Raw genomic sequence first — 13920 nt, forward strand, 5'->3', positions numbered from 1 at the left:
ACAGAGTCTGAGTAAATGTCAACTTCTGTAGCTATTTCAACAAGCAAAATCTGATTTCTCTTTACTTGAATTGCAGGAGTTTTTAAACAGCTTGCAGTTGTGGGAATAAACTTTCTGAAATTGTGGTGTTTGTACAGCATCTCAAGAGTTAATTTCTAAATGGTCAAAAATGTCCAGGTTTTGCCTTGGTTTTCCTATTGATTTCATACTTGTTTAAGGTAATACCTGAAACATAGGCTGACCAACAACATGCAGGCATTGTACATAATCGACCAGTCATGATGTGCAATAAGATGGGATCTACAGAGAACGGTCAAAGCAATGCAAATATACTGTATAAGAACTGTAAAGAACATATAAAGAGGAAAACAAAGCTAAAACCCTGTCATTTTGGCAATTTAGAAATCCTTCCAAAGACTAGGAGACTCATTGATGATCTTAGGTGCACTTCATTTAAATAAACAGTCTTAAGATGTTTATACTAAAATTAAAAAGCAGAAAGAAATGAGACAACTGTTGCATACAGCAAGAGCTATAACATTTATGTGGAAAACAGACATCAATTTTGGAAGAATTTAATGAGAAATATTTGAGGTCATATTGACTGTCTCTGACTTTTGGTTGCAATTTTTAGGTCACAATTTGCTCTCTATTTAATCAAAAATGCTATTTAAAATGCGTGAAATTAAAAAGATCTTTTTGAGATATAGATGTAAATCCAATTAGCATACAGCTGTTCATATCAGTACATGTTGTGTTTTGGACGCTATTATGTTCCAAATAATAGTTTTTGCAGCAATGCCATAAAAGTACCAATTTTGGTTTCCCAAATACTCTTTCAGTTTTGAACACTGCAAAAATCTTGCCAAAAACTTTTTCCACTATACAGAATCTTTTGTGGAATGGAAAGATTTCATGTATGTTAAAGGTTCTTCACAGAACCATCAATGTGAATAAAGAACCTTTATTTATAAGAGTGTATCTACCTGGGTTCTTAGATTAACCAAAAAGCCTCTCTTGGTTAGTCAGCGCCATCAGAAAAAAAAGAGCATTTTAATCAGCATTTTGGCTGGTAAACAACATTGATATTATTCTACCAGCATTCATCAATCATCAGCTCGACTAGTCTGTCCAGCTCAAATATTAAATGATGCAACAACAGAATCATAACTACTAAATAAAAAGAACCTTAGATGTAATTTACCCCAACACAATAAGTAATACCTGGGCTCCTGCAACATCCACCTGTGTATTTCATACCATCTGCATTCTATTTAAAATGTGAGGGGCAAATCAAACAATGGGCTGTGTGCGTCTCCAGTTGCTCCTCTCTTCATTCTGCACATGTAGCCTGTTCTCATTAATATGCCGTTCCTGTTCGCTCTCCATTTCACTGCCAGGCCATTTGCAGACAGTGGCGGCTGTCTATGTTCACAGCTGTGTTTGATGGTACAGAACACAAAGCTCACATTGCTTATGGCGCAGACAGTCTCTGCAGGTCGTTCGGCCTTGACTTTCAAGCCATTTTGTCAGGCTTATTCAATTTTTAACAATGCTTATGTAAAACTCGCTGCTTTTTATTTATTATGGAACAGTAGTGTGCAACCTAAAATGTACTGTCGTCAATAAACACTTTCATGTGCATTTGACACCGCGTTTAACTTCCAGTTCGACATTGTCTGCACAATAATAGACTTTCAAACGTGGAAACGCACCGAAGCTGATACCTGTGGATATTTCCTCTAATGTGTAGTCCGTGATGTGTTCAGAATGCGCACGCAGTAGACAGCGTTAGTGCATTAGCATGCCTGTGGTGTTGCGAGTCTGGCCTGCCTGCTGCCTGCCTCTGGGCAATTAACTTTAATGACAGACAGGTTGGAGGGTTTTCAGAAGGTGCATCGGATAAGTTGATACAGATGCATAAAGACTGCCACTCTATCTATCATCTCATATCTGTTCACTAGGGATCTCATCTCTCCCAGTCTGCTTTTTTTTTCTCTCGGTCCAGATAGAAACCCATTCATCTCTGGCAGAAGTGTATTTGAATGTGAATGGCAGGTTGTGATTGGCTTAGAGAAGGTGCTCGGGGATTTTCCGCATTGTCTCTTAAGAGGAGGGTTTAAGTTGGAGCATGACGGAACATAACAAGAGATGCAATTTATTCCCGAGCACGGCTAGCACTTGGACAGGGAGATAATGAAGAGCATAGGTCACCGCTGATGACTTTAAAGCCACGCCGCCTGGGCTGAAATGTATTAAATATTGCGAGCGTTATATGCCACTGCTGTCTGAGGAGATGATATGAGGGGCTGTTAGTCAGAGCGGAAAAGCAATTAGCAATCGGCCGGCGTTTGAAATCACCAAATATCAGACTGGTACTGATCACTGACATTAGAACAGCCGACAGAGAGAGATGTGCTGGATAATTCCCTTTCAGCACCTTGTGATGTTTACTCGATATTAATAACTCTGTCATCTGAGCGCAACTCTCTGCCTGTTTTTATTTACAAGCTGTGTCGATACAACAGCTCTTTGTGATCACTAAGGAAATCTTAGTCATCTTGTTTAACAGGGATTGACTAGAAAATCCAGGTCATACCAGACTAAGGTGGTTAACAAGTTCAAGCTATGTTTTGAAATGTGGTTGAGCAGCTCAAACATGTCATTTTTAGACCCCACCATCTAGGAGTGCAACCAGTCAACCAACTAAACCAGTTTGGAACACCTAACAAACAGCTTTAACTAGAGATAAAGCATGTACAAATAGAGCAGGTTATCAATAAATATTCTGTCCTGTTCATAGGAAGCTTCTGATTTGATTCAGTTTGTTGTGTTTCCTTTGTGATTGTGGTATTGTGGTAAAAATAGTTTTTATTATTTGATATAATTTAATTTAAAAATATTCCAATACTAGAAGAAAATGTACAATTTAAAATGTAACTTAAAAATTTGCAAAGTTGCCTTGGCAGCTAACTCAAATAAAATCAATTTAAAGTATTAAAATTACAACTACAACTGAAATTAATACAAATTATACTAATAAAAATGAATAATAATGATAAAAAAAAACTTAAACTAAAATGAAAACTGAATATATTGAGTTTTTATTTTGTATTCAGTTTACATATATGTATATGTGTGCATGTGTGTATCATTCAAAATATTAATGAAGACTATAATAGTGTACAGTGGGGAAAAAAATGATTTGATCCCCAGCTGATTTTGTATGTTTGCCAACTGTCAAAGAAATGATCAGTCTATAATTTTAATGGTAGGCTTATTTTAACAACAAAGAAATCCAGAATAACGCATTTCAAAAAAGTTATAAATTGATTTGCATTTTATTGAGTCAAATAAGCATTTGATCCCTTCGCAAAACATGACTTAGTACTTGGTGGCAAAACCCTTGTTGGCAATCACAGAGGTCAGATGTTTCTTGTAGTTGGCCACCAGGTTTGCACACATCTCAGTGGGACAAAGGGATTTTGACTGGCTAGACCACTCCAGGACCTTAATGTGCTTCTTCTTGAGCCACTCCTTTGTTGCATTGGTCGTGTGTTTTGGGTCATTGCAGAGCCGGCGCCAGGGCACCTCCATCAGGAGGGCATTTGAATTTCCAGGGGGGGCACAAATCACGTGTGTGTGTGTGTGTGTGTGTGTGTGTGTTGGGGGGGGGGGGGGGGCGTGCAATCTGTGATTGCGTGCAGTCGCTGATGCTCTCTAAAGCATGCAATCGCTTTCTTATGTGCGCTGTTTTATTGGTTTCACTTTTGCTTTTGAAATCGATCACGTTCAGCAAGGAGGGGAGAGGATGGAAAGTGGAAGCACAGTAACTCGTTTGGGGGGCATGGCCCGCGAATGCCCCCCCTTGGCGTCGGCCCTGCCTTAGCCCAGTCAGGTGTGCCGTGAAAAATTATCCATACTTCATATCTGTATTATAATTCATCATTATTTTAAATCAGAGGGTTTTAAAATGTTTAACCAATACCAATCATTAAAAAGAGCTTGTCAGTAAAACTTCGTAACGCCATTGGATCCTCAATCGCACCAACTGTTGTCACCTTCTCACCAAGCTGCTTGGCGATGGTCTTGAAGCCCATTCCAGCCTTGTGTAGGTCTACAGTCTTCTCCCTGACATCCTTGGACAGCTCTTTGGTCTTGGCCATGGTGGAGAGTTTGGAATCTGATTGATTGATTGCTTTTTTGGATGGGTGTCTTTTATACAGGTAATAAACTGAGATTAGGAGCAATCCCTTTAAGAGAGTGCTCCTAATCTCAGCTCCTTACCTGTATAAAAGACACCCGGGAGCCAGAAATCTTGCTGATTGATAGGGGATCAAATACTTATTTGACTCGTTAAAATGCAAATCAATTTATTACTTTTTTGAAATGTATTTTTCTGGATTTTTTTGTTTCTCACTCTTCAAATTTAAATAAAATTATAGACTGATAATTTCTTACAAAATCAGTGGGGGATCAAATATTTTTTTTTGTTTGATTCAGTTCTGATTTAATGTAATTGATCATTGTCCATTTTTTCTTGTGAAAAAATGCTAATCTCTTGCTAATTCTGTAAATTATTCAGACGAGTATTTCAGACTGATTATTTTAGTTTTTTTTTTTTTTTTTGTGATAAACATTTGCCCATAAACACTAACACAAAAGAGAAAGAAAAAGTATAAATAAGTTATATACAACAAAGTCCATGACCTTCCATGAAACAAAACATTTTACTCTACAATAATAAAGTAAAATGGTAATCAAAATAATACATATAAAAAGAGAGGGCCGCACTGTTTTTGATTCATTAAAAAGAACCAACTCATAAGCATCATGTGTTCTTGAATCAAACTACACTGGTAGCACAGTATGGTTATGATTCACTAAAAAGAACTGGCTCATGAGAGTCATTTAATCATGAATCACACTACACTGGTCCTGCTCTCTGTTATATTTATTATTCATTCCCATTCTCTTCTACTGAAAAGCAGTGCTAGAAACGGCTTGTTCTCCAATCAAATTCTTTCTAGAATCTTCCATTAAAAAAATGCATTCATACTGTATTAATAACTTTATCGTTGTCTCTCTGCACGACAGGTGACCACCCGTTCGAGTGCGAGTTCTGCGGGAGCTGCTTCCGTGACGAGAGCACTCTGAAGGGTCACAAGCGCATCCACACCGGAGAGAAGCCTTATGAATGTAACGGGTGTGGCAAGAAGTTCAGCCTCAAGCACCAGCTGGAGACCCACTACCGCGTCCACACAGGTCAGCCACATTCATTCCAAAGCTGTTACAGCATCTCACCTCATCTGATAACCACTTCACTCCAACAGTGATTCCCAAAGCCGTAGAAGCTCACAGGTTAATAGATACACACCAAGAACACATTGACCTGCTCTTCCAGGTTGGAGATCTTTGACACGGCTGAGCCAGCGTGGTGCCTTCTAGCAAATATGATATAATAAAACAAGGCAACAGCTTTATAAAATGATAAATGAATTGTATTAGGCTACAGGACCGCAGTTTTACACCAAAGAATTCAGATCTTGACATTTTCAGGTCCACGCTAGATTAAATTCCTTCTGTCTATTTTGTTCTGTCGTGGTCTCGCCACGGTGGCATATTAAATCTTTCGGCTGAACTGGAATTACAGGCTGATTGCTGCTGCTCTCTGGCCCTCAATAAGGCAGCTGCTAAAGCAAACCTATCAGCAGGCCTGTCAAATAATTGCTGTCTTTGTGTCAAGCGGGGCTGCGGCCACGAGACCGGGCAGGTGAAGATAACAAGAGCAGAAACTCTCGGCTGAAAGGCCACTGCACCTTCACAAAACCAGCCGGAGAATCACTGACATTTACACTTGCTGTCAATGGCAGATCAATACTCGGTTTGCTGTGCTCAGTGGCAGGTTGCACACCCACGAATCTAGACATCTGTCGTTCCCGTCCTGGACAGCAGGTGGCAGCTTAACTCCACCTTATCAGACAGGAAGCAGAGCTAGTATGGGAAATCTTGGACCTGTTGCTATTCTTTCATCAGTCTTTTTTTTTTTTTTTTTTTTTATTAACCATCATTTATTTTTTCAATTATTAAGATTTTAAATATATTTCTCAAGGTAAAAAGTATGTTTTACAAATATCATGAATTATGAATATTATGAAAAGGTCAGATTGTCTGATATTTGACCTTGTCTCAATTTTGAGTGTCTGCAGGGGTTTCTCTGAGACATAAACGTTTTTTTTTTGTTTTTTTTTTTCAAATAATAAGCAGTGAGGCAGTTTCATATATTTTTATCTTTATTCAATTTATTTTAACATTTTCTAAGAAATGGTACATAAAGGGAACTGCTTAAAAGGTTTTTTATTAGTTGTATTTTTAATTAGATCTTATTTGTATATTTTGTTTTAATTTTTAGTACTTTTCATTTTAATTAGTTTTATTAATTTTTATCATTTCATTATTTTTATATTATATATAGTTATTAGTTTATATTTAGTTATTTTATTACCAGTTACTAAACGAAATGTAAATGTGAAATGTTCAACTAGCTGAAATAAAATAAGTTTAAGGTTTTTTTTATATATTTTTATTTCAGTTAACATTTACATAATGAAATAAATTAAGTAGTTTTGTTGTGTATTTTTGTTTTAATAGTTTTTTTTGTTTGTTTTTTTCAGTTACTATTTATTTTATTTATTTCTACAGGTTGTTTATTTTATTTAAAGTAATAAAAATGTTTTTTTAATGATTTTAGTTTTTCTTTTAGTTAACAATAATTGCCCTGGAATAAATTTGAACATTATCCATCACATTATGGAATAAAATGAGCTGTGATTCCCATTTCATGCTGTCTTTAATCAACACAGCTGTTTCTGTCATTTTCACATTACTGGAAGTTTGAAATGTTCTGTACTTGTTCTCCACAGGTGAGAAGCCGTTTGAGTGCAAGCTGTGCCACCAGCGCTCTCGGGACTACTCCGCCATGATCAAACACCTGCGTACCCACAACGGCGCTTCGCCCTACCAGTGCACAATCTGCCAGGAGTACTGCCCCAGCCTCTCGTCCATGCAGAAGCACATGAAGACCCACAAGCCCGAAGACGTGCCCCCAGACTGGAGGATAGAGAAGACCTACCTGTACCTCTGCTACGTGTGAGACGGCCCGACAAAAGCGAATGAGAAAGTGGCAAGATGCGCCCAAGGACAATTCACCTGAAGGTTTGCTTTTGGTCCAGGCCAAAGACGGTGAGGGGGCATGGTCAAAGTGATGAAATGTGATGTGGATTTTTTTGACCTTTTGTTTGTGACATGCATTTGTGCACATTTTTAGGATATAACTGCACTCACAAATGTTTATGAAATGGAAATGTTATATGTGATTAAGGGATGTGAATTTTGAGAAAGTGGTAGTACAGTCCACCACTATGACGAGAATCCATTTTTCTGCATTCCACCCTGTTGATTGGAGAAATTCACTGCATGATCATACTTGTAATGTTTCATTCAAATAAGGATTCCCGTAATTTTTTTCTCCATGGACAACACATAAGCCATAGATTTTCAAGACCCCATAAAATCTCCAAGAGGTGGGAATGTCATAGGGATAATCCAGTAGGCTTTAGTTACATCACAACCATAATTTTAAATGCATATCCATTAAAAGGTCAACATTTAGAATACGCTAGCAACCTCAGAGCTGACATTCGTGGACTCAAAGCCTCCTATTTTGATTTCATGGGGTCTTAATGGAGCTATTCTGAGAACATGGACCAAAGCTGAAAACTCACACACACAATGAAATAGAGGAGCTAAACACATTAGCGAATGAAATTATGCCCTTTTTTAGTAAATTGCTCCCTTAAGTTCATTATTAGGCTCTCTAGTCCTCAATTTTCATGTTTTTTTTTTTTATAAATACATGCGAGGAAATGCACAGGGTTGGACCCATTAGTCATTTTCTTTAAAGCGTAATAAAGTGCTTAACAAAACAGCTTTTCTCAGTGGTACATCCAAATTGTGCTGCCAAGCAACTGTAGTGGATGTTCAGGGACATTTATTCAACCTTAAATAACTACACTGTGCACTTTCCGAGTTTCAGAGGCCCGTTTTTTGTTGTTTTCAGCACCATTTCTGCATTTAGTGCATTCAGACGAAGCCAGAGAAGTGAATATCTGTGATTTGCTTTCATTTCAGTCACTTTCACACCAAATAATACAGCATGTCAGTTGATTTAATTTTTTATGTTCACATGGTAACCTGACGAAATCGTAGTTTTCAGGCATTGCAGGCATTTTAGTCTCATGAAATGTTAATATCATACTCATAAATCAGTTTCTGAATTAAAAAGAGATTATTTTTTACATTTAAAAACACGATGCATTATATGTTTCTGCAGTCTTCTGCTATAGTTAGCTCGCCGTTGTAGTTTGTGTTCTGTCATCTCTGTTCAAACATTTTACTTGAATTGCCTAATTTTGTTACCTCACATGCTAGATTTATATTTGTACTAGTCTTTGTCTCTCATTTCCTGCTGAGCTTTGTTTAAAAGCTGTTTAAAAGCTGTACAATGCATTTAGAATGCCACATTATCAGGCCCAGATGGAATCCGAGAGAAATTTAAAAATCGCAGTACTAACTCATGCCAACTATTTTATGTTTTGGCAAATTGGTTACCAATTGGTGTAAATTTGTACAATCTCATTTATACTTTTTGTACTCTCTGCTTACGCCCCATTGACGGTTAAGTTTAGGGGTGGACCTTCACGCTTACGTATTTTTGTACAAATTCATAAAAACCACCTCCTCATACAATAGTTACAAATAGTTTGGAAATCCAGTCTTTTCAAATCAGCATGTTCAGGAATTTTACATAAGGGTGAATTCTTGCAGATTTCGCAACGGGTTCAAATTCATCATTATTTTTAAAAATCACACATTTTCATATGAATTAGCCTACATCATACACATATGAAATCACCACCTTGTAAAATAGTTGCCTTTCCTCATGAGATCAGGTTAGAAATCCCGTCATTTCAATAGGAATCAACAAGATCAGGAGTTTTAGATGAAGGCGAAAGATTTTCATTTTCGCAGATTTCGCAACAGGTTGAAATTCATAATTTTTTTTTTAATCGCACATTTTCATATGAATCACATCAAGAGATACACAAAAAGAATGACCTTTTCTCATGAGATCAGATTGGAAATCCAGTCACTGCAAAAGAAATCCAAATGATCAGGAATGTCATATGAGAGTGAAACATTTCCACAGATTTCACAACGAGTTTAAAAGTAAGGTAGGCGATTTCGGAGAGGCTAGCAATAGCAAGCTAGCTTTGAAAACATAAGATCCCACCCTCCCTGCAAATCACTCTCCAAAGCCACGCCTCCTCCAAATCACATGAACACGCACAGGCAGACCAAAGGCTAACCTGCGACACGATGAGAGACGGCTTTGGTGCAGGGTTGAATGCAATGCTGTCAGATTTACTCGTGTCTCATTCACCGGTTAGAAAACATTACAGTACAAAGAGCATAATATTAGAATAATAACACCTTCCATTCTCGCTCAGTCTGCAATAGCGTAATGGAATGCGCTGATGACGTATCATGTCTGCACAAACAGGGTGTGTGAAGGTATGCAAATACATAGGATAGCCTATCATAGTCCTCGGACCGAGGGATGTGACTGGACGAACATTTTATAGACCTTCATGCTTACGTTTATTCTCTAAAAATCATACGTTTTCATACAAGTAACTTGCATTCAAATAAAATTCACCCATCACTACAGAATTGACAATGGACCTTTTTTTTTTGCTTATGAAATGATTCTGAAATTTGCTAATGTGACCACAACTTAAATGCTGAATCCGTCTGGGTCTGTGAATTATTCAGTGGTATTTTAGCATTAAGCATAGTACTAGTGTGCATATCTGCCTCTTGGCCATCTGTTTCAGGGCTACCTCTACTCTGCTCTAAGTTTTGCACTAAAGCAAAAGCACACTTTTGTTTTGCTTGTAACTAGCATTTTCATTTACACCCACTCTCACGTTTCCATTTACTAGAAGAAAAAAAAAACAACCCAGTTTATTCGTCATTATATTTACACTCCTTATGATGAAACATATTCAGCCTGAAAGGGTAGATGCATACATTCTAGATGATTTTAGAACAGCGTAGAGAAAATGTTTAGTTATTAGATACTTGAGGGGATAAACTTGAAACAATGTGATTAAAAATGATGTTTTTATGTGAAAATTATTCAAGCGGTAAGTCATCAGAGATGCGGGTACCGATGCGTGCAGTTACGTTGAAAAGTTCGCTAGAGAAAACAAAAACGAATAGGTGATTTTCTGTGAAAATAAATCTCTCGACAAGAGCCAAACGCGGCACTTTGATAAGGGAATATGTTGTATTTTTGTATTAATGTGCGACCCCTGTTCTTTTTTTGTTCGTTTTGAGTGAGGCAAATATTTTTACAGTATCTTTTGCATTTGTGCTTGTTCTTGATTTGTGTGGAAAATAGTTTTCTTGTGCTTATTTTACAATGTTAAACATATATAAGTAGTAGATGTTTGTAAAAACATATTGTAGTCATTGCTGCTGGGTGTCATGATGATGATGATGATGTTGATGATTCCACATTTTGAGTGTAAAATGACTGTGAGTGAACTAATGCCAAGAGCTGTAGGTCAAGGAGCACAAGCGACCTGTAAGACATGAAAAGTAAAGCTGTATCTGTGTGTTTGTATCGTGTTCACCGCTAACTGTAAGATTAGAGTCACCTATACGGTCTGTACTGGTCCTTGTGTGTGCAGTGTGAGTCAATGTGGTCGACTTCTTCAGTGTTAAATACATGCACCGGTTAGCAACAAAGAGGTGCTCTGACAGACACCCTGTAAACAATTTGATACATCTTCTGCCCTGTTTTTGTGTCTTTATGCAAAGTCACCTTGATATGAACTGTGCTCTTAGGCAATCAGGGATGCCTTCACTTTACTCACAGATCATCACAGATATCAGTTTTAGGATAAACACCTACACTTTCTTTGTCATTATGGATACTACGTTTAGTTTTGTAACCCCTTTTTCGGTCGCCACAAGCAATAAATCTACAGGTCAGCATTTAAGTGAAAACTTGTCATCCCTGCCGCTGTATCACTGTGTTTTACTTTGCTTTCAGACAGGAAGTAGCCATGTCACTCAGTGCGCCCATATTTGTGCCATCGTTACACAAATTAAAACTCGGACTGAAGATCCACGTGGGACCAAACGGCCATTTTCGCTCCATTTGCCTTGTTCTAGTGACAAGATCGTGTTCTTGGTGTCGAAATGGTTTTACATTCGTCGTGTTTTACTTTATTGTATTGTCTACCTCAGCACCAGTTGTTTGTGTAACTTTTAAAAGGTGCCCAATTATTGTTACTTTGTTTTGTGCATAAATTTTGTATTATAGCCTTGTAGGGTTTTTGTTCTTCTCTTTGTTTCAGCATAGAGATGCTGTTTTGAAGCACTGTGTGGTGATTTTGATGCTGCAGATAGAGGTGTAGATTCCTTTTCCCTTCTCTATGTGGGTTCAGACACATCTCTGTATACGTCAGTGTTCTAAAATAAACTTGTAACAGAAATGTCATGAGACTGAGAGTATTTTTTCACCATTCGTCGCTTACTGTGTGAGAATTGTTCCTTTTTTAGCAAGGGATGGGGCAGGGGATATGATCATTTTTGTTTCATTAATAGTACAGGAATGTTGGGTTTAAGGGCCTCTATAGATGTATTTGGTGATTACGCTCTCTAGTGGCAACTTGATGTACTAAAACCAACATTAACAAAGACATTACTTGTCATTTCTTTGTAATTAATAGTAAAATTTACAAGAGTGAAAATTGATGTTGTTCAGTGTATGATAGCCTACATTTTGGTTTCCCATGATGGATATTTTAGGAAATATTAGAGATTCCCATGTTTTTGCTTGGTTGTTCTTAGATGTTAGATAAAATACATCTTAAATAAAATTAATAAACTAAAATGAAAAACTAGTCAACCTTTTCATTGTAAGAATTGTAAGAAATACAGCTCAAACATTTTTTATCAAAAATATGTGTTTAACAGTTACTAAAATTTGATTATAAACTAATAGCAATTACTCTGTGACAACTTCATTTTAGCTAAACTTGCAAAAAAAATCTTATTTTAAATATAGCTGTTTGATGTTCATTGTAAATGTAAAATACAATTGACAGTTTTAATTCATGTTCAGAGAAATTTTGTGAAAAATTACAAAGCAAATAGCAAATAAAACCACTTATATAATAGTTTATATATGTATATATATATATATATATATATAAAATAAGCTATTTAAATATATAAAACTATATTAAAAAATAATAAATAATATAAACTATTAATAGCTTATATAATATATAATTTGACGTGAGAAGTTGGTTAAGCACATCTTTTCAATGACAATTTGCTTAACATACTCATGGCATACTCAAAAAAAAAAAGAAGAGTGAATTCATTGCAAAAGATTTTTAATATAATTGCTTTGAGAAACACTCTACATAATTTCCAATTACAGGGATCAAATCTGTTTCTATTCTCTTTTTTTCACCAGTTGCCACTGATAGCTTTCATGTGCACTATTGCACCATTGATTTCTAAAGTCAACTATCAGTGCAGTTATTGGTTTTGATGAGAGACAATATTAAGTTCTCTATAATGCAAATATTACAGTCAGGTCCATAAATATTGGGACATCAACACAATTCTAACATTTTTGGCTCTATACACCACCACAATGGATTTCAAATGAAACGAACAAGATGTGCTTTAACTGCAGACTGTCAGCTTTAATTTGAGGGTATTTACATCCAAATCAGGTGAACGGTGTAGGAATTACAACAGTTTGCATATGTGCCTCCCACTTGTTAAGGGACCAAAAGTAATGGGACAGAATAATAATCATAAATCAAACTTTCACTTTTTAATACTTGGTTTCAAATCCTTTGCAGTCAATTACAGCCTGAAGTCTGGAACGCATAGACATCACCAGACGTTGGGTTTCATCCCTGGTGATGCTCTGCCAGGCCTCTACTGCAACCGTCTTCAGTTCCTGCTTGTTCTTGGGGCATTTTCCCTTCAGTTTTGTCTTCAGCAAGTGAAATGCATGCTCAATCGGATTCAGGTCAGGTGATTGACTTGGCCATTGCATAACAGTCCACTTCTCTCCCTTCAAAAACTCTTTGGTTGCTTTTGCAGTATGCTTTGGGTCATTGTCCATCTGCACTGTGAAGCGCCGTCTAGTGAGTTCTGAAGCATTTGGCTGAATATGAGCAGATAATATTGCCCGAAACACTTCAGAATTCAACCTGCTGCTTTTGTCAGCAGTCACATCATCAATAAATACAAGAGAACCAGTTCCACTGGCAGCCATACATGCCCACGCCATGACACTACCACCACCATGCTTCACTGATGAGGTGGTATGCTTAGGATCATGAGCAGTTCCTTTCGGCGGCCATCTTCCCTGTGCTCTTCAGCATCTAAAAAGACACCGAGAGGCCCCGGTCGAGTGCCGGTTTGCTATGTCACAATTTGTGGTATTGTGCCCCAGAGAGTTCCCTGTTGGGCAAAACCTGTTAAGCTCCTCCATCACCCTCGGCAAGCCAGACATGGTTGAGCGTCTGGTGCCAGGCCTACAATCAATGTATTCTTGAAAACTGGTGGTAGGCTGGGTCCCCATATGTAGTGACACTGAGGGGATCCCATATGTGTATTCTTCCATGGTATAGCTCTAAACCCGTGTTTTCCCATGGCAGTCCCACTCTGCCATCTCTGTAAAGGGGTCAGAACCACCTCAAATTCTACCACTTCTTCAGGGAACAAGGGTTACATACGTAACCTAGACGTTCTTTG

General features: G+C 37.4%; 1 protein-coding gene across 1 annotated transcript in view; it reads left to right on the forward strand.

The window, feature by feature from the left end:
• Window positions 1-11630, forward strand: part of LOC306851647 (zinc finger and BTB domain-containing protein 16-A-like) — a 57201-nt gene extending 45571 nt beyond the window's left edge. Inside the window, exons 6-7 of the mRNA XM_079388051.1 lie at window positions 5098-5265; window positions 6924-11630. Coding sequence (XP_079244177.1) covers window positions 5098-5265; window positions 6924-7153 — 398 coding nt within the window. The 3' untranslated portion in view covers window positions 7154-11630. The remainder of the gene's footprint in view (window positions 1-5097; window positions 5266-6923) is intronic.
• Window positions 11631-13920: the final 2290 nt, after the last annotated feature.

This window comes from Barbus barbus (genome assembly GCF_936440315.1).
Source record: "Barbus barbus genome assembly, chromosome: 31".
NCBI lineage: Eukaryota > Metazoa > Chordata > Actinopteri > Cypriniformes > Cyprinidae > Barbus > Barbus barbus.